The sequence below is a fragment of the Phyllobates terribilis genome, unplaced genomic scaffold, assembly GCF_046119375.1.
Source record: "Phyllobates terribilis strain yellow unplaced genomic scaffold, ASM4611937v1 Scaffold_7__3_contigs__length_470593459, whole genome shotgun sequence".
In the NCBI taxonomy this organism is placed as follows: domain Eukaryota; kingdom Metazoa; phylum Chordata; class Amphibia; order Anura; family Dendrobatidae; genus Phyllobates; species Phyllobates terribilis.
In genome coordinates this window covers 419,925,168-419,943,259 of record NW_027362767.1, presented here as the reverse complement: position 1 = coordinate 419,943,259, position 18,092 = coordinate 419,925,168, and the positions used below count along the sequence as shown (strand labels likewise).

Below are 18,092 nucleotides of genomic sequence, written 5' to 3'. Positions count from 1 at the left end.
GATGAAGATGAGTGATGTTGTAAATCCCATAATGCTCTCCTCTTCTTCCCCACTAATACGCTTGCCAAACACAAAGGAGGCCTAATGTAGCTTATGTTTAATAGGACTGCTGCCTGGACAGCAGCTTCTATCAGTGGTAGTGATGATGCCTTTGCTGCCACTAGTGGCTCATACATTCTTAGCCACTGTATTTTTTTTATTTTTTTCCACCATATCCAATGCCTTAACCAATTTCTCTTTTATTATATATTTTGTATAATGCTATAATTGACTTTTTACTATCTTTTCAATCCCATTTATTCAAACCTTATCAAAAAGGACATAATAAGAAATAAGAGATAGGTAGGTAAACATAAATATAGCAAAATGTGGCAGCAGTCCTCAGTATATGTGTGGCATGTACAGTCATAAAATTGGACTAAGAAAATAGGTGTGCAAAGTTAGACAAGCACAATTAAATGGATAGATTTCTTTTCATTTTTTCTTTTGTTTTCAAGAAAATTCAGCTTTATTTCAAATAATGACAAAATAAGAACTGCCAGGTAAGTACACATCCAAAAAACAGCATCTGCAACAGGGTGCAGTATAGGTGTGGCGTTTAAAAATGTTAAATTTGTCTAGTAAAACAGATATGCAAAATATATATATAATTGATTTCAACATGCCTACTTTGTGGGGTACACAGTCACAGTTCAATATCTGGATTTTAGAGAATATTCTTTTGTATTTTTAAAAAAAACAAGTATTTTTCCTTCACAAGAAGGATTGCAAAAGAAATATAAAAATTCAGAACAGTCACTTGTGAGCAGACACACTGTGCGACACTGAATTCACATTTTTTGCTGTAAAAAATGTGCTGACCTGCTTATTAATTCTAGTACATTAAAGGGAATCTGTCACTAGTTTTTGCTACATGATCTGAAAGCAGCATGGAAAAGGGGAAAATGTTCTTGCAATCATCACTTGCTGGCTGCTTGCTGTAGTTGAGATAAAATCACTGTCAGTCAGTGCTAGGGTGGGGTTATACGCAGCTCATGAATATAGAAGATCACATGGCAGCAGGTTTACTAGTTCTTTAGGGATAATTATGTGGTGATAAAAAAGTAATATTTTCAAAACAACAGCAAGCATCCTATTAAATGATACGGCACTGGGATCAGGGTCTCTGCTCCTACATCATTCTGCTCTCAAATTAGGTAGCAAAAACTTGCTGACAGTTTCTTTTTAAAAATGAAAAATAAGTTTAATTCTAATTCAAAAGCAGCAGGACAGATGCCAGTTACACCTCTCCTTTCTCTCTCTCCCTAAATCAATTGAATTTCTGGATTTTTCGAAGACTAAGGCTATGGTCACACAAGGAATAATTCTCTCCTCCAAGAGAATCAGATCCATTCTGTAAATGACACACTCTGTCGGAGTTTGATCAGTGTCAGTTTACTGTGATCCGATTCTATCGCATGAGAGAATCGTATCACAAATGTGGAGAAGACAGAGAACTTAACATCTCCATTTTCTCCATTATCTGTGCCTGTGTAAATCAGGTTGTACTCTGATGACATTTGAGTGCAATCCAATGTTTTACACGCACCCATAAACTTGAATGGATGCACTTAGTCTGATTTGCAAAGCCACTTTCAGCATGCATTCCCTGCTTCAGCTTTTACATTGGCTATGATAGTCTCTCCTAATTGGCTGCGCTGTTCTTTGTGATGTAATGCCGGCAAGCTATTATGCTGAAGCCCATGCGGTCGTGCCTGAAGTCATGTCAGCCTTCCGTGATTGATGTAGGTGGCGAACATTTTTGGGCGTTACATGCCAATCGATTTGCAGTTTTGTTTGAATTCACCGGGACCAAACAATTTCATAAAATTTGACTCGTTTCATGTAGAATCGATTCCATCACCTCTAGTGGTCACAACGAATAATGATTTGATTTATATTTCTCTTTTGTTCATTAATTTGCATCCTGTTAATTGATAACATGAACGATTATCACTTTTATTTTTGAAGCGTTCTCACTTTGCAGCCTTTTTGTCCACACCTGCTTATACTTTTGCACAGTAGCGGAGAACAATATGTTAAGAACTGGATTAGAGCAGATAATTGCACCTATACCAATTCAATACTACACAAACATTGTAAAATTCTGCCTTAAAAAGATCACAGGGTTAAATAATATTGACATAAATCTTACTCACGTGGACATTCACACGGTATAAGAGGACATAGATAACTGTAGTACATATCTGGGCTGCAGTGTTGAGGAAGGCACCAGCAGTCCTTTCCTATGTTCAGAAGACATGAATATTATTATCATCATCATTCTCTATACAGGATGGACATGACAATAGGAAAAGCAGGCGGATAGTTTCTGTTGTATTAGATTGATTCCAAAATTAATTTTGTTGGAGAGACTCTTCAATTTGAAAGATGCCAGATATCAATGCTGAAGAACCAATACCCTATGGGAAGTTTAATAAATTGAGTAACATACCTTCCGAAGTTGATGGCATGGTTGTAGTTGTTTGGCTTTGTGTGTTAGTTGATGGCATTGTTGTAGTTGTTGGGCTTTGTGTAGTATTAATGCCTAAACCCCCCAAAAATAATCCCAAAAACAAACAAAAAAGTTATTTTACTCCAATCAAAGATCTGTATGCATGTATATGTATGCGCATGTGCTCTGTGTATGCATGTATCTGCTCTGTGTATTCATATTTGTGTGTGTATGTGCTCTGTGTATACATCTGTGTGTAAATGTGTGTAACATGCGTTGTGTATGTGTTTGTGCAACATACAATATTTGTGTCACATACAGTGTGTGTGTATGTATCATCCGCATCTATAAATACTGGCAATGCAGATGAGAGTTCAAAGTTGTATACATCGCCCAAGGAATGAGCAAAATGCTGCATATTCATTGGTTGAATGGATTCATTATGCTGGAGCAAAAATCATTGCTCTCAGCAGCACATCGCCCGATGTAAACTGCAGATGTGCTGCTGACAACATGATACTGTATGGGGACATATTGATAATTCTGTGCCCACTATTCTTCATAAGTCTGTGTGAAAAGGCAGGTAAAAAAGCACTGAACGACTTCAATATTGTAAAACGCGGTTGTTTAACGGCCTGAATTCAGCAGATGTAAATACAACTGAAATATTCCTGTATGATGGTGCAATATGTTAGCATTTGGGGCCCCACTTTAAACTTTTGCCCAGAGCCCCACTTTGTCTAAAAGCTGCATTGTATACAGAGGTGTCAGTATTGATGAGCAAGTGGATTCAATGCAAATCAAATGTGTGTTATACACATCTCTACGGGACAAATGTAGGATTTAAAGTACTTTCGATTAGCAGTGAATCTATTTTCTTGCGAAAATTTGGAAAAGGTGGTGGCCTTAAATTTCAAAAGTTTTGCTCATCTGTAGTGATCAAGTGCAGCATAATATAGAGATAAATCTTACTTACATTCACACGGTATAAGAGGACATAGATTACTGTAGTACATTTCTGGGCTGCAGTTTTCAGGAAGGCACCAGCACTGATACTTTCCTATGTTTAGAAGACATGAATATTATTTTCAGCATTGTTCTGTATACACGAGCAACATAATGTTCCAACGCAGCAAAGAAAGGAGGCAAATAGGAAAAGCAGGTTGGTAGTTTTGGCTGTGTTCGGTTGTTTATTGGTAAGTTTAAAAAGTTCAATAGCATACCTTCAGTAGTAGGTGGCATAGTAGTAGTTGTTGGGCGTTGTGTGGTTGCAGGCGGCAGGGTTGTAGACGTTGGGCGTTGTGTGGTTCCAGGCAGGGTTTTTGTTGTTGGACGTTGTGTAGAAGTAATGTCTGTCACCAAAAAAAAAAGTAAATTGATTCCAATGGAAGAAGAGAACGTGGTGGGCATTGCTCACATAGCATATATGATGTCACATGCCTAACATAGGGTAAGACATTTAACCTTGTGTCACTCAAGTCTGATATTTCATCTCTTTCTAATCCCCACAGAGTTCCTGCTGCTTGTCCCTGTGGGCTACACCCTTCCCATGACCCTTGGGCTAAGCCCCCCACAATTTGTTTCTCCAGAGAGGAGTCATGCAATGTTTTACTATGTAGTAGCAAATGTGATGGGACCAACTGGGGATTTCAAGAGCTGAAGAGATGTCTTTAAGGTTAGTATGACTCTTACATTGTAGGGGAGTCCATTAATGAAAGAAACCTATTATATGCCATAACCAGTTCTATGAACCACCTCTCTTGCATCACTTTTGGATTTTTGTTAGAATGCACAGCTGGAACCATCATTAGAAGTATACTCTAATGTATGGTTAGATAACTAATATGGGGCCCACTAAAATCAATATGTCATCAATGTGCCTTCTGAACAAGAACTTTCTTGTGCAAGATATAGAGTTTTTTTCAATAGAGATAAGTGAATCGATGCAAATTGAATTCATGGCAAAATATTTAAAATTTGCTGAACCTGGCGAATGTAAACAATTTTGGATTTGGATTTGTTGAATCTCCTAAACTGGCCACAATCATTTCACATATTGCAGAAGAATGCATCGTTCAGAGGGGGATCCGAAGACCTCTGGCTCGGCTGAGTTGGTTTCCCCCATAATGTCTTACAGACATCACATTACATGGTATAACACAGCCAATCAGGAGGAACTATTATAGACTGTGTAAAAGCACAAGTAGGAAATACAGCTGCCATTTTGTGGTGAATCTAGATAGTGAGGGGACATCATATTTCACAGCTCAGCCACTGAGATAAGTAGACAAAGCAATAAAACACTGAAGAAACTGTACAAATAACGTATGACAGACCAGCAGTGAAGAATGGTTACCATCTATTTACCTATAGTCTTATACAGAATGTAGAGGTCACTTTGACATTAGACTGAGTTTGCATTCAAGAGTCTTAAAAAGGCTGAATACAGTTCTAGGAGACCTCATACTGTTATTCACGTCTTTTCAGGGCAATTGGAGGCTTTGGAGGACTTTCAAGGCAAACTAATTCACAATGAATTGAATTTCATCTCAAAATTCATCAAGTCTTCCAAACATGAAATTCAAAAGATTCACTGATCTCTTCTGATCACACAATCAGGTAAATCATATTTACCCAGACATTCACACAGTATAAGAGGACATAGATTACTGTAGTACATTTCTGGGCTGCAGTTTTGAGGAAGGCACCAGCACTGATCATTTCATATGATTAGAAGAGATGAATATTATGATCATTGTTTTGTGTAAAGGGGGTATTATCTGTCATATCAGCCAATGAAAGAGGTGACTAGAAAAAGCAAGTTGGTAGTTTAGGCTGCATGGGTTTGATTTATAAAAAAAAAGTTCGTAGAAAACCTCTTCCATTGAAAAGAAGCCAGATAGTGAGACTGAAGAGCCAATACCCACAGTACAATTAATAAGTTGAGTAAAGTACCTTCAGGTGTAGGTGACATGGTTGTAGTTGTTGGGGTTTGTATGGTAGTTGGTGGCACGGTTGTAGTTGTTGGTAGTTGTGGTAGTAGGTGGCATCTTTGTAGTTGGGCTTTGTGTGGTAGCAGGTATATTGGTTGTACTTGTTGATCGTTCTGTGGTAGTAGATGGCATGGTTGTAGCTGTTGAGCTATGTGTGGTAGTAGATGGCATGGTTGTAGTTGTTGGGCTTTGTGTGGTAGTAGATGGCATGGTTGTAGTTGTTGGGCTTTGTGTGGTAGTAGATGGCATGGTTGTAGTTGTTGGGCGTTGTGTGGTAGTAGATGGCATGGTTGTAGCTGTTGGGCCTTCTCTAGTAGTAGGTGACATGGTTGTAGTTGTTGGGCTTTGTGTGGTAGTAGATGGCATGGTTGTAGTTGTTGGGCTTTGTGTGGTAGTAGGTGACATGGTTGTAGTTGTTGGGCTTTGTGTAGAAGGGCATACTGTACCTTCCAACTTTTTAAAGACAGGGAGAGGACATGCCCCTATTGTATCCTCTTAGTGCTCTCTCCCACTGCGATATCCCTTTCATGGCATCCATGCAATATTATATTCAGAAATCTGCCCACCCAGCATACACAATATAATACAGACCACAGTGAAATTCCCCCCACAATTTCTCCTTATAGTACATCACACATGAATACCCCCACAGTTCCTCCACAAACAGTATGAACCCGTCACAGTAATCCCACAACATAGTATGATGCCCCCACAGTTTCTCCACATATATAATGAGGCCTTTCTCACAGACCTCTCCACCATATTATCCCCCATAGTGCCCCCTCACTTTCGATGCCCCTTCAGTTCCTTATATACTGACTGATACCTGCAATCTAATATCTTATTCCAGAGAAAATCAAGATTTTCTTAATATGTAAATGAGTTGTTAAGGTCTAAGTGCTGGATACATAGCTCCCTGATAATCTGCCTCCGTAGCGACTTTGAAATGACAGAGGCCGTAATCAGTGTGAGACATGTATATCAGGAGAGCAGACTGTCAGTCATTACATGTCTCACACTGATGATACTCCCATTCATTTAAAATAAGCTCTGGATGCAGATTCTCAGTGAGATCTATGCTCAGCCCATAGATCTTAACAACTCATTTACATATAAGAAAAATGTAAATTCTCTGTAGCAAGACGTTGGATCACAGATATCAAGTTATCACTTTAGTCATCTTCCTATGACCTGTTGCCCATATAGACGGCACAGGAGGGTTGATCCTACTGACAGATTCCCTTTAATTTACTGCCTTATGGCACCTCCATTTATCACATGTTTTCCTTCAAAGCAATTACACTATAGGTACATAACTCTGGCACGCAATGGAAACTGTTACTACCTACAGACTCCCGAGATGTAGAAAAACTCACTAAAAGAAAGAGCAGATTTTCCTTTTAGTTATCATTCTCCACAGAAAGTAGTAAGAGTTAATAATCTATATGTAAAATTATTATGATAAAAAATATGGCTCGTTCTGGAAAAAAAAGAGTATAAATCCTCCTAAGGCAGACGAGGAAAAAAGTTATGGCTCTTTGAAAGCAGAGATTGGAAAAAAAAAGAAAATACCTAGTCTTCACATATTGGCTGAAATAGATGGTGTCCTTAAAGGGTTCATGTATATCTACTATGCAGTAATTTTATAAATGAGGTGAATATTTGTATTAGGCAACACTGGGGTGAATCTTACTTACGTGGACAGTCACACGGGATAAGCGGGCAGTTATAATGGTTGTAGTAGTACATATTTGGATTGCAGCGTTGAGGGAGGCACCAGCAGTGTTTCTTTTCTGTATATTGTTAAGAAGACACGATTGTTATCAACATTATTTTTATATAGTGTTTACCTTTATTATACATTTATTATATAAGCTGAGCCTAACATCTGTTCAGTTTCTCACCTCTACAGAGTATTTTCCTTACAGGAATATAATGGAACAAGAAAATTGGATAAAGGTGTAATCCAAATAGAAAAAAATAGGGTTTTCTAATGACAATATGCTTAAAATAGGCCATGACCTTAGTGGGTTAAATATCGGTCATCTCATTCATTAAAATGAAAGGTTGCACATTTACACAGTTTATAGTAGATAACACAGGAGCCATCATTCCACTATTCACAATAGGTGATGTCACAGCTCACCTCCTCCTCCTCAAGCACAATGACTGATAACACCTTTATATAAAGTGGGCAACTCAGGATTCACCATTCACAATAGGTGATGTCACAGCTCACCTCCTCCTGTACAATGACTGATAACACCTCTACATACAATAGAAAACACAGGATCCTCCATTCACAATAGGGGATGTCACAGCTCTAGGGATGAGCGGATCCGTGGAAGTTCGGGTTTGGCGAGTTTGGCCGAACTTGAGTCCAAAGTTCAGTTTGGGTAACAGAACTTGACCCCGGACTACATATAAATCAATGGGAACCCGAACTTAAGTGCTGTAAAATGGTCGTAGTAATGACTAGGGGGCTGCAAAAGGAAGCAAAATGGGGACAAGAGCAGGACAAAGGCCCTGCAAACAAATGTTGATAGGAAATAACTTAAAATAACATAGAATAAAAAAAATAATAATAATCTTGAACCAGGAGGTGGAGGTCCAAGTGGAGGAGTGGAGCAGTGCCTTTCGTGTGTATTTCTCTGTACTTATTAATAAATAATTAAATTTAAAAATCAACGTGGGGTTTACCTTATTGTTAATACCCAGCCAAGGGAAGACAGACAGTCATGACCTGGTCTTAGTGTGCTCAGAAGGAGCAAATATCCAAAAAATGAGAGGACCCTAAAAAATTGATGTGGAGTCCCCCCTATTTTTAATAACCAGGTAAAGCAAAGCAGACAACTGGGAACTGTTATTAATAGGCTGGGAAGGGCTATGGATATGGGCCCCTTCCCAGCTTAATAAGACTAACCCTCAGCCACCCCAGAAATGGCGCATTCAATAGATGCAGCAATTCTAGAGCTTAGCCTTACCTCTTCCCAATTGCCCTGGTACTTTGGCAATCGTGGTAATAGCTTTGGGGTTGATGCAACGAGTCTAATGTCTGCTGACATCAATTCCAGGGGTTAGTAATGGAGAGGCGTCTATCACATACCCCCATTATTAAGCCCATAGTGAAGAAAAATAAATACACTCGCACAAAAGTCATATATTTGTAAAAATCACTCCCCGACAATTTCACTCTTTCTCCCATTTATTATAATAAAAAAATAATCCAAAGTGTGCGCCGTGCTCCAAGTGGAGGTCCCGCGACAATCACCGTCTTTTTCATCCACTGTATTGAGCTCTGTTCAGAGAGCAAAGCTCGATATACTGGAGCATCAGCCACTGCCGGGTCTGACGCTGTTCTCCGCGAGACCCATCTGCTGTATACTGAGGTGACGTCAGTAAGGTTACCTCAGTTCACAGGCGCTGATTCACACGAGGGCATCGCAAGAGCCGGTATGGTGAGAGGTGATGTCACAGGACTTTTCTGTCTTTGTGTTTATTTCTTTGGACCACTAGGTTAGTAATGGGGGTTTCTGACAGACTCCTCTCCATTACTAACCTGTGGTCTTAATGTCAGTGGACATTACACAGCTGACATCAACCCCACAATCCCATTGCCACAATTTACAACACACCAGGGCAGTTGGAAAGAGCCAAGGCTAAGAACAAGAATTGGTGCATCTTATGGATGCACCATTTCTTGGTTGGCTGAGGGATGGTCTTATTAGGCTCAGATGGGGCCAATATCCATGGCTTTACCCAACCTATTAGTATCAGCCCCCAGCTGTCTGCTTTGCCTAGGCTGGTTCTGAAAAATAGGTCGGACCCCGTATCATTTTTGCAGGGTCCCCCTATTTTTAATAATGAGCTAAGGAAGATCAGAAATCTGAAGGATGATACTAATAGGCTGGGAAAGTACATGGATATTTGCCCCTTTCCAGCATAATAGGACAAGCTCACAGCTGTCTGCTTTCCCTTAGCTAGTTATAAAAATAGGGGGGACCTCACATCATTTTTTTAAATTATTTATTTGTTTTACACTCCCATGCCGGATCCTATGGTGCACGGGCCAATCACATCCATGCCAATACTTGGAATAGCTGTGATGGGGCTTGAAGTGCCGAAACCGAACAGTAACACGGACGTACAGTAAAAGTCGGGGTTCGGTACCTAACACTAAATGTCCAATGATTCAAAAGTCTGCAGTCACATAGAATGACTGCAGACTTTTGGTAGAAGAACAGCCAACCCCTTTATAACATAACACATTAACTATACCATGTCACAATATTTTTGATGAGTAGATCTGACAAAATTTAAATTCTCCAAATCACGTGGATTTTACCTGGAAATTCAATTTGCAGGAAAGTTATTGTGAAGACCCAGGGTCTTCCATGGGCGTAACGCTACTCAGACAGCATAGGGTGAGGGTAAAAAAGTGTGGGAATACTTTTTTGAAACACAAAGTGGACAATAAACACACAGTACAGTCCCAGCAAATACCCAAGATGGTACAACACTACACAGTCTCACCCTTTCTTCTCCGCCCACCTTGGAGAGAACAGCTGCGACTTTGGAGACTTCCAGGGCCAACTACCTCAACCAGTGGCCCCCTGCTTCTGGTGGGCCCCCACAGAGAGAAGGTAGCGGCAAGCTTAGGAAGCTAGCAGTTCATCGAGTTACAAAGCCAGGAGACCCGAGGGTCCCAACCTGGCCTCTCTGAGAGTTTCCGTGGGGCCAGATGAACGGTGGGTCCCAATCTGGCTTCTCCCCAAAATGTATCCATGTCTCTCTGATGGTTAATGGAGCAGATCCGTATCTTTCCAGTTAGGGCCGTTACCCTTAGGCTAGAATCATATAAAATTCAAATCTGTGTCTCTTTGGATTCCATGCTATCCATCTCCTGCCCTGAAGGATGTCTCTCATTCTCCTTGTAAAGTCTTTCTGACTCTCCTTGATTCTGTCTGCAGCGCTACAGACATCCCTGTTTATATTTACATTGGTGTAAGGACATCAGTCACAGGTAAGAGGTAAAGGTGCAGGGCTCACCTATCATTGTTTGAGCTAATCTATTTACATAGTTGGTATCAAAGGGGCTGTTGTAAATAGCAGGCTTTTAGTACAATTTGTCATTAGCATAGGAAACATGATTGTTTCCAAAGGAATAGAATTCAACATTGAGGGTTATACAAATACTGGTCTGTTCTTATTGACCAGACACAAATACACAAAGATAAAAGGGTATTTCTCTTGGATTAACAAATCTAAATGTCTGTCTTATTAATATTTTACTCTGTATCATCACAGTTATTTTCCACAAATTGAATGTCTCTAGTTATATTCTAAGGTCTCATAAGACCCCAGAGCATACTAAACATAAGATGTTAAAAATGTATGCTCATTGCTCACCTGGCTAGCACCTCCACTGATTGCTGCTTGCCATCTTTTCCTCAGAGCCATCTCTTTCGTTACGTGCCCCATCGCTTGCAATGCACAGTAACCTCTGAGGCTTGGTCGTGGCTTAAAGTCCCAGCCTAAATTGAACACGCTGAGAAATGTGGTGCACGATGGGAGTAGAAGAGGCCCAGAGAACAGTTTCCCATCCAGTCATATGCAGTCCGCTGTAGCATCTTTGACCTATTCATTGTAGGCCAGAACTTCAGGCTGAGACGAGGCGCCAGAGATCACTGTGCCTTTCTCGTCCATGACATCATGATGTCTGGTGTGCAGTGACCCCAGAGGCCTGGTCACCCAGAGTGAACTGGTTGAACTTGCAATTGCAGAAAGAATAGGACCGGACGGCGGGCAGTGTGAAAAGGGAAAGACGAAGAAGACCACATGATGGACAGGCTCTGAAGACCCCATGATGGTCAGCCAGCAGGAGAGAGGAAGGTAAGTAGTGGATTGCTGAGTAATATTTTCTTTTAACTTATGCTGGCCATCTACGGCTCAGCAAAATAGTGACCAGCTGGACGCCATTCTTCTGAATCCATGCAAATTTACAAAAATCCATAATCTCAAACATGCAAAATTTTGTATATTCCAGTGGATTGAATTACACTTTATTTTTTTTTTAACCTTTGCATTTTCAAGTCTTTTAATTTTTACTACAAATTTGCCAACACCTTACCAGTAGTTAGTCGTGGAGTGGTTGTTGAGCCAGTTGATGTAGTCGAAGCTGTAGAAAAGAAAATTGAGTTAATAATATCAATCATAATTTCATGTTTTTGATTTTATATATTGATTTCTTCCACCTGCTTGAACAGAATATCATTACTAATATCAGATATTGACTACTGAGCTACTGTTGAACTGAAGGTGAAATAACCGGGAATTCCAAACTGTAGTTCCAGCCAACTCCTCATTTTGACGTCAGTCATGATGTTCAGCTAGATAAGGAGCAAGACATGATGGGTAATTCGAATGGAGTCAAAAAACATAGATTAGGAAAATACTCTTTTTTATCATGATAGGATATATTTGGGATAAACTAATTAGCATCGGAATACAACCTTTTAGTCTTTTTACTGACAAAAATAAACAAAAATTACTAGAAGTTAAGTGATTTAAGAGTTTTGTTTGATCCCCCAAAAAACTAATTTATAATCCAAATCCAATGAAAGTAACTTTTTTAGTAAGTTAGTCTCATATTCATATAGGGTTTGATCTGTTATATATTTATATATTTCTTCTATTTTACATTTTATATATATATATTCATAATGTTTGGAGCTCTGCTCTTTTTAATAGAGATCTCCGTATCCCCTGCATCTCAGCAATAAGAAAGCAGTGGAAAGCATGTGACCACGTCCAAAAAACAAGAAGAGAACAGGAAAATGAGCTTAAAAACTTGCCAGTGGTCTCTGGAGAGGAGGTCGTAGTTGGTTTTGGTGATGATAGTGGACGTATCATCTAACAACTGAATTATTTTAGTTTTAGCCAAAACATCTACAAAATTTCTTCCTCCTTTCTTTATTTCTTTTTTTGCTTCATAATAAAATGATACAATACTAACTTGTAGTTAACAGTGAGAGAGTTGTACTCAGGGTTGTGGATGTTGATGTAGTCGGAACTGTAATAAAAGGCAAAGTTATTCATTTAATATCAATCATAGTGGTAACAAAACCTTGTTCCCCATTGCATGTCACACTAAGGAATTCATTTTTTGCATATTTTTAGTTACTTTTACTTTTTCCTTTGTTAGTGTCAAAACATCCAAACACTCACCAGTAGTAAGAAGTGAGGTGATTGATTTTATTTTAATTTTATTGTTATGGAGAAAACATCCAAACACTCACCTGTAGTAAGAAGTGATGTAATTGTTGTCGGAGCGGATGATGTATCAGGAGCTGCAGCAAAAAGGAAAAGTTATTGAAGAAAAACAATCAATTTACATTCACTGGCCAACTAGCATTTTAAACATTTCTGGAATTTGTATTTTGCATTCAAGTTTTTTATGACAAAAATACCCAAAACTTACGAGTAGTAATGGGTGAAGTATCTTTAACTGAAGTCGTGGATGTGGTTGTAACTGAAGACAAAAAGGCAAAGTTATTAATCTACTGGAATCAGAAAAGTAGCAAAAATATTTCTCTTCTATGTGTCACGGGTGTATCAGAGGTGACAGTCAGTTGCCCTGCAGTTGGCTGCAGGAGATCTCTACGTTTGGCATTACAGACATCTTCTTAGATGAGAGGATGTCTCTAGGACCTAGCGGTTAACTCCCTCTGGCTAATTAGCTTTCTGGTCTGGGTGTATAAATACCTGGTGTGTCTGAGAGGGAGGTGCCAGCTATATTCATTACTACTTGTGAGGCTTTCGCAAGAGCAGTACTTCGACCTCTCTGGAGCTTGCGGCCATGTTCGCATTTGGAGTCATCTAAAGCTAAGCAATCTCCCCCGTTTGTCTACCCTTGTTGTCTATAGAGTTTAATGGAGATCGACTAGCGCTCATCCCCTCCCATCCCTAGCCTTAGCCATACGCCAGGGAAAGTCAGGGCGAGGCACATGTGCGGCGATTGGTGCAGAGCCAATATAGGGACGGTAGTTTAGACATGGTGACACTAGACCAGACTAGGAAGTCTCCACTCCCCCCTTTCCCTAGAGTCTGGGCTCCCTTTCCCTCTCCCCTCTGTATTGCACTAAGTGTTTCCCACACCTGGCGTGGCATTATATTTGTTTCATAATTATGTTTCATTTACAATGTATTGTTATATTTTTTTGTTTTTCAAATCCTATTTTGAGGTTTCTTAATCACCAAAATACCAAACTCCCAACAGTATCAAGTGAGGAATCAACAGCCTCTACTCACCAGTAGACACAGGAGAAGTGATTGTGGTTGAAGTTGTTGATGTTGTTGGAACTGTAGGAAAAAAACAAAATTATTAATATTAAATATAGCTGCAACAAACTATGTTTCTCCCCTCTGTAACTTCGGTATGTCTCACTGAGGATTTCATTTTTTTTTTTTCTTTTTAGTTACGGAGAAAACATGCAATTTTGTGCCACTCAAGTCTGGTATTTCATCTCTTTCTCAGCCCCACACAGTTCCTGCTGCATGTCCCTGTGGGCTACACCCTTCCCATGAACCTTGGGCTAAGTCCCCCACACTTTGTTTCCCAATAGAGAAGTCGTGCAATGTTTTACTACGAAGTAGCAAACGTGATGGGACCAACTGGGGATTTCAAGAGCGGAATAGATATCTCTAAGTTTGGTATGACCCTCGCTTGTAGGGGGTGTCCATTAATGAAAGAAACCTATTATATCCCATAACCCACCAGTTCTTTGAACAACCTCTCTTGCATCACTTTTGGATTTTTGTTAGAATGCACAGATGGAACCATCATTAGAAGGATATTTAATGTATGATTAAGTAACTATCATGAAGCCCACTAAAATCAATACATCATCAATGTGCCTTCTGAACAAGAGTTACTTTATGTAAGATATAGAGGTTTTATCAGTAGAGATAAGTGAATCGATGCAAATTGAACTAATTTAAAAATGTTTGAAATCGGCTGAACCTGGCGAATTTTAACAATTTTGGATTTGGATTGGTTGAATCTCCTAAGTTGACCACAACCATTTCACATATTGCAGAAGAATGCATTGGCCAGAGATGGATCCAAAGACCTTTGGCTCGGCTGGGTTGGTTTCCCCCATAATGTCTTACATATATCACATTACATGGTATAACACAGCCAAACAGGAAGGGCTATCATAGCCTTTATAAAAGCAGAAGTAGGAAATACAGCATCCATTTTGAAGCGAATCAAGATGGTGAGTGGACATCACAGTTCATAGTTCAGCCACAGAGATAAGGAGACAAAGCTATAAAACACCGAAGAAACTGTACAAATAGAGTATTTGGAGGCTCTGAAGAACTTTCAAGGCAAGTTTATAATGAATCGAATTTCATCTCAAAATTCATCAAGTCTTTCAAACATGAAATTCGAAAGATTCGCTGATCTCTTCTGATCACACAATCTCCTATATATTCAGGTAAATTATACTTACCCGGACATTCACAGGGTATAAGAGGACATAGATTACTGTAGTACATTTCTGGGCTGCAGTTTTGAGGAAGGCACCAGCAATGATCATTTCCTATGTTCAGTAGAGATGAGTATTATTATCATTCTTCTTTGTATAAGTTGGGCATTGTTTGTAAACTCAGCCAAAGAAACAGGTGAATAGGAAAAACAAGTTGGTAGATTTGGCTGCATGGGTTTGATTTTGCAAAAAATGTATTTTGGTAGAGAACTCTTCCATTGGAAAGAAGCCAGAGAGTGAGACTGAAAAGTCAATACCCCACAGTACATTTAATAAGTTGAGTAACGTACCTTCAGTAGTAAGTGACATGGTTGTAGTTGTTGGGCTTTGTGTGGTAGTAGATGGCCTGGTTGTAGTTGTTGAGCTTTGTGTAGTAGTAATGACTAAACCCAGAAAAAAAAAAAAAAAAAAGTTATTTCAGTCCAATCAAAGATGAGAATGTGATGGTGGGCAATAGGCACAAAGGAAATGTAATATGGACAGTGGCATGCCTAACATAGGTGATGACATGTAACATGTTGTCAGTGGAGTCTGGTACAACTGCTATTACTAACTCTACCCAGATACTGCTGTAAGTCCCTGTCTCTCCACATGTGACCTCTAACCAGCATTAAATAGTAAGTTTATTGGACCTTCGGCTATGCCATAAATCAGGAGGTATAAATATAAATGCCTCAGCAAAACCGCACTAAGCACTTTACATTGAGGCGACTTTCAGTAGATCTATTTATGCCTACCTGGTTATCAACCATATATTGTGAGGGTGGATCATGGTGTATACATGTTATTTAACAATTGGAACAAAGGTTTACAAAAGCATTATACACTTTATTAGGTTTACTTTGACACTTTGTTTATTAAAATGTAGATTGCATATGTGATTTGAAATCTACCTCTGCCGTGTTGCACCTTAGCCCATATAGTACTGTGATATTGCCCTTAGCCTTTAGTTGCAATATTTTTGAACTGGTTCACATGGTTCGCATTGGTTTGATTTTGCAAAAAGTGTATTTTGGGAGAGAACTCTTCCATTGGAAAGAAGCCAGACAGTGAGACAATACCCCACAGTGCATTTAATAAGTTGAGTAAGGTACCTTCAGTAGTAGGTGACATGGTTGTAGTGATTGGGCTATCTGTGGTAGTAGTTGGCATGGTTATAGTTGTTGGGCTTTGTGCGGTAGTAGATGGCATGCTTGTAGTTGTTGGGCTTTGTGTGGTACCAGATGGCATGATTGTAGTTGTTGGGCTTTGTGTAGTAGTAGAGGGCATGCTTGTAGTTGTTGGGCTTTGTGTGGTAGTGAGTGGCATGGTTGTAGTTGTTGAACTTTGTGTGGTAGTAGGTGGCATGGTTGTAGTTGTTGCGTGATCTGTGGAAGTAGGTAGAATGGTTGTAGTTGTTGGGGTTTGTGTGGTAGTAGGTGTCATGGTTGTAGTTGCTTGACTTTGTGTGGTAGTTGGTGGCATGGTTGTAGTTGCTGGACTTTGTGTGGTAGTTGGTGGCATGGTTGTAGCTGTTTGGCTTTGTGTGGTACCAGGAAGCATGGTTGTAGTTGTTTGGCTTTGTTTGGTACCAGGTGGCATGGTTGTAGTTGTTGGAGTTTGTGTAGTAGTAGAGGGCATGCTTGTAGTTGTTGGGCTTTGTGTGGTAGTAGGTGGCATGGTTGTAGTTGTTGGGCTTTGTGTGGCAGTAGGTGACATGCTTGTAGTTTTTGGGCTTTGTGTGATAGTAGGTGGCATGCTTGTCGTTGATGGGCTTTGCGTGGTAGTAGATGGCATAGTTGTAGTTGCTAGGCTTTGTGTGGTAGTAGGTGGCATGTTTGTAGTTGTTGGCCTTTGTGTAGTAGTAGAGGGCATGCTTGTAGTTTTTGGGCTCGGTGTGGTAGTAGGTGACATGTATGTAGTTGTTGGGCTTTGTGTGTTAGTAGAGGGCATGCTTGTAGTTGGGCTTTTTGTGGAAGTAGATATCATGCTTGCAGTTGTTGGGCTTTGTGTGGTAGTAGAGGGCATGCTTGTAGTTGTTTGTATTTTTGTGTTAGTAGATATGCTTGTAGCTGTTGGGCTTTTGTGGAAGTAGGTTGCATGCGTGAAGTTATTGGGCTTTATGTGGTAGTAGGTGACATGGTTGTAGTTGTTTGGTTTTGTGTGGTAGTAGATGGCATGCTTGTAGTTGTTGGGCTTTGGGTGCTACCAGGTGGCATGTTTGTAGTTGTTGGGCTTTGTGTGGTAGTAGAGGGCATGCTTGTAGTTGTTGGGTTTTGTGTGGTAGTAGGTGGCATGCTTGTAGTTGTTGGGCTTTGCGTGGTAGTAGATAGCATAGTTGTAGTTGTTTGGCTTTGTGTGGTAGTAGGTGGAATGGTTGTAGTTGTTCGCCCTTGTGTAGTAGTAGAGGGCATGATTGTAGTTGTTGGGTGTGGTAGTAGGTGGCATGGATGTAGTTGGGCTTTTTGTGGGAGTAGATATCATGATTGCAGTTGTTGGGCTTTGGGTGGTAGTACAGGGCATGCTTGTAGTTGTTGGGCTTTGTGTGGTAGTAAAGGGCATATTTTTAGTTGTTTGGCTTTGTGTGGTAGTAGATGGCATGGTTGTAGTTGTTGGGCTTTGTGTGGTAGTAGAGGGCATGATTGTAGTTGTTGGGCTTGATGTGATACCAGGTGGCATGATTGAAGTTGCTGGGCTTTGTGTAGTAGTAGAGGGCATTCTTGTAGTTATTGGGCTTTGTGTGGTAGTAGGTGGCATGGTTGTAGTTGTTGGACTTTGTGTGGTAGTAGAGGGCATGCTAGTAGTTTATGGGCTTTGTGTGGTAGTAGATGTCATGGTTGTAGTTGTTGGGCTTTGTGTGGTACCAGGTGGCATGTTTGTAGTTGTTGGGCTTTGTGTAGTAGTAGAGGGCATGCTTGTAGTTATTGGGATTTGTGTGGTAGTAGGTGTCATGGTTGTAGTTGTTGGACTTTGTGTGGTAGTAGAGGGCATGCTTGTAGTTTTTGGGCTTTGTGTTGTAGTAGATGGCATGCTTGTAGTTGTTGGGATTTGTGTGGTAGTGGGTGGCATGATTGT

General features: G+C 40.0%; 1 protein-coding gene across 1 annotated transcript in view; it reads right to left on the bottom strand.

The window, feature by feature from the left end:
* Nucleotides 1-1,382: 1,382 nt before the first annotated feature.
* The window catches only part of LOC141155583 (uncharacterized), a 184,648-nt gene continuing 167,938 nt past the window's right edge, over nucleotides 1,383-18,092 (bottom strand). The window contains exons 53-64 of the mRNA XM_073642453.1: nucleotides 15,329-15,421; nucleotides 13,798-13,848; nucleotides 12,968-13,018; nucleotides 12,786-12,836; nucleotides 12,503-12,559; nucleotides 11,618-11,665; nucleotides 7,185-7,280; nucleotides 3,718-3,846; nucleotides 3,471-3,554; nucleotides 2,495-2,587; nucleotides 2,199-2,285; nucleotides 1,383-1,549 (exon numbers count right to left, since the gene is read on the bottom strand). Coding sequence (XP_073498554.1) covers nucleotides 1,383-1,549; nucleotides 2,199-2,285; nucleotides 2,495-2,587; nucleotides 3,471-3,554; nucleotides 3,718-3,846; nucleotides 7,185-7,280; nucleotides 11,618-11,665; nucleotides 12,503-12,559; nucleotides 12,786-12,836; nucleotides 12,968-13,018; nucleotides 13,798-13,848; nucleotides 15,329-15,421 — 1,007 coding nt within the window. The remainder of the gene's footprint in view (nucleotides 1,550-2,198; nucleotides 2,286-2,494; nucleotides 2,588-3,470; nucleotides 3,555-3,717; nucleotides 3,847-7,184; nucleotides 7,281-11,617; nucleotides 11,666-12,502; nucleotides 12,560-12,785; nucleotides 12,837-12,967; nucleotides 13,019-13,797; nucleotides 13,849-15,328; nucleotides 15,422-18,092) is intronic.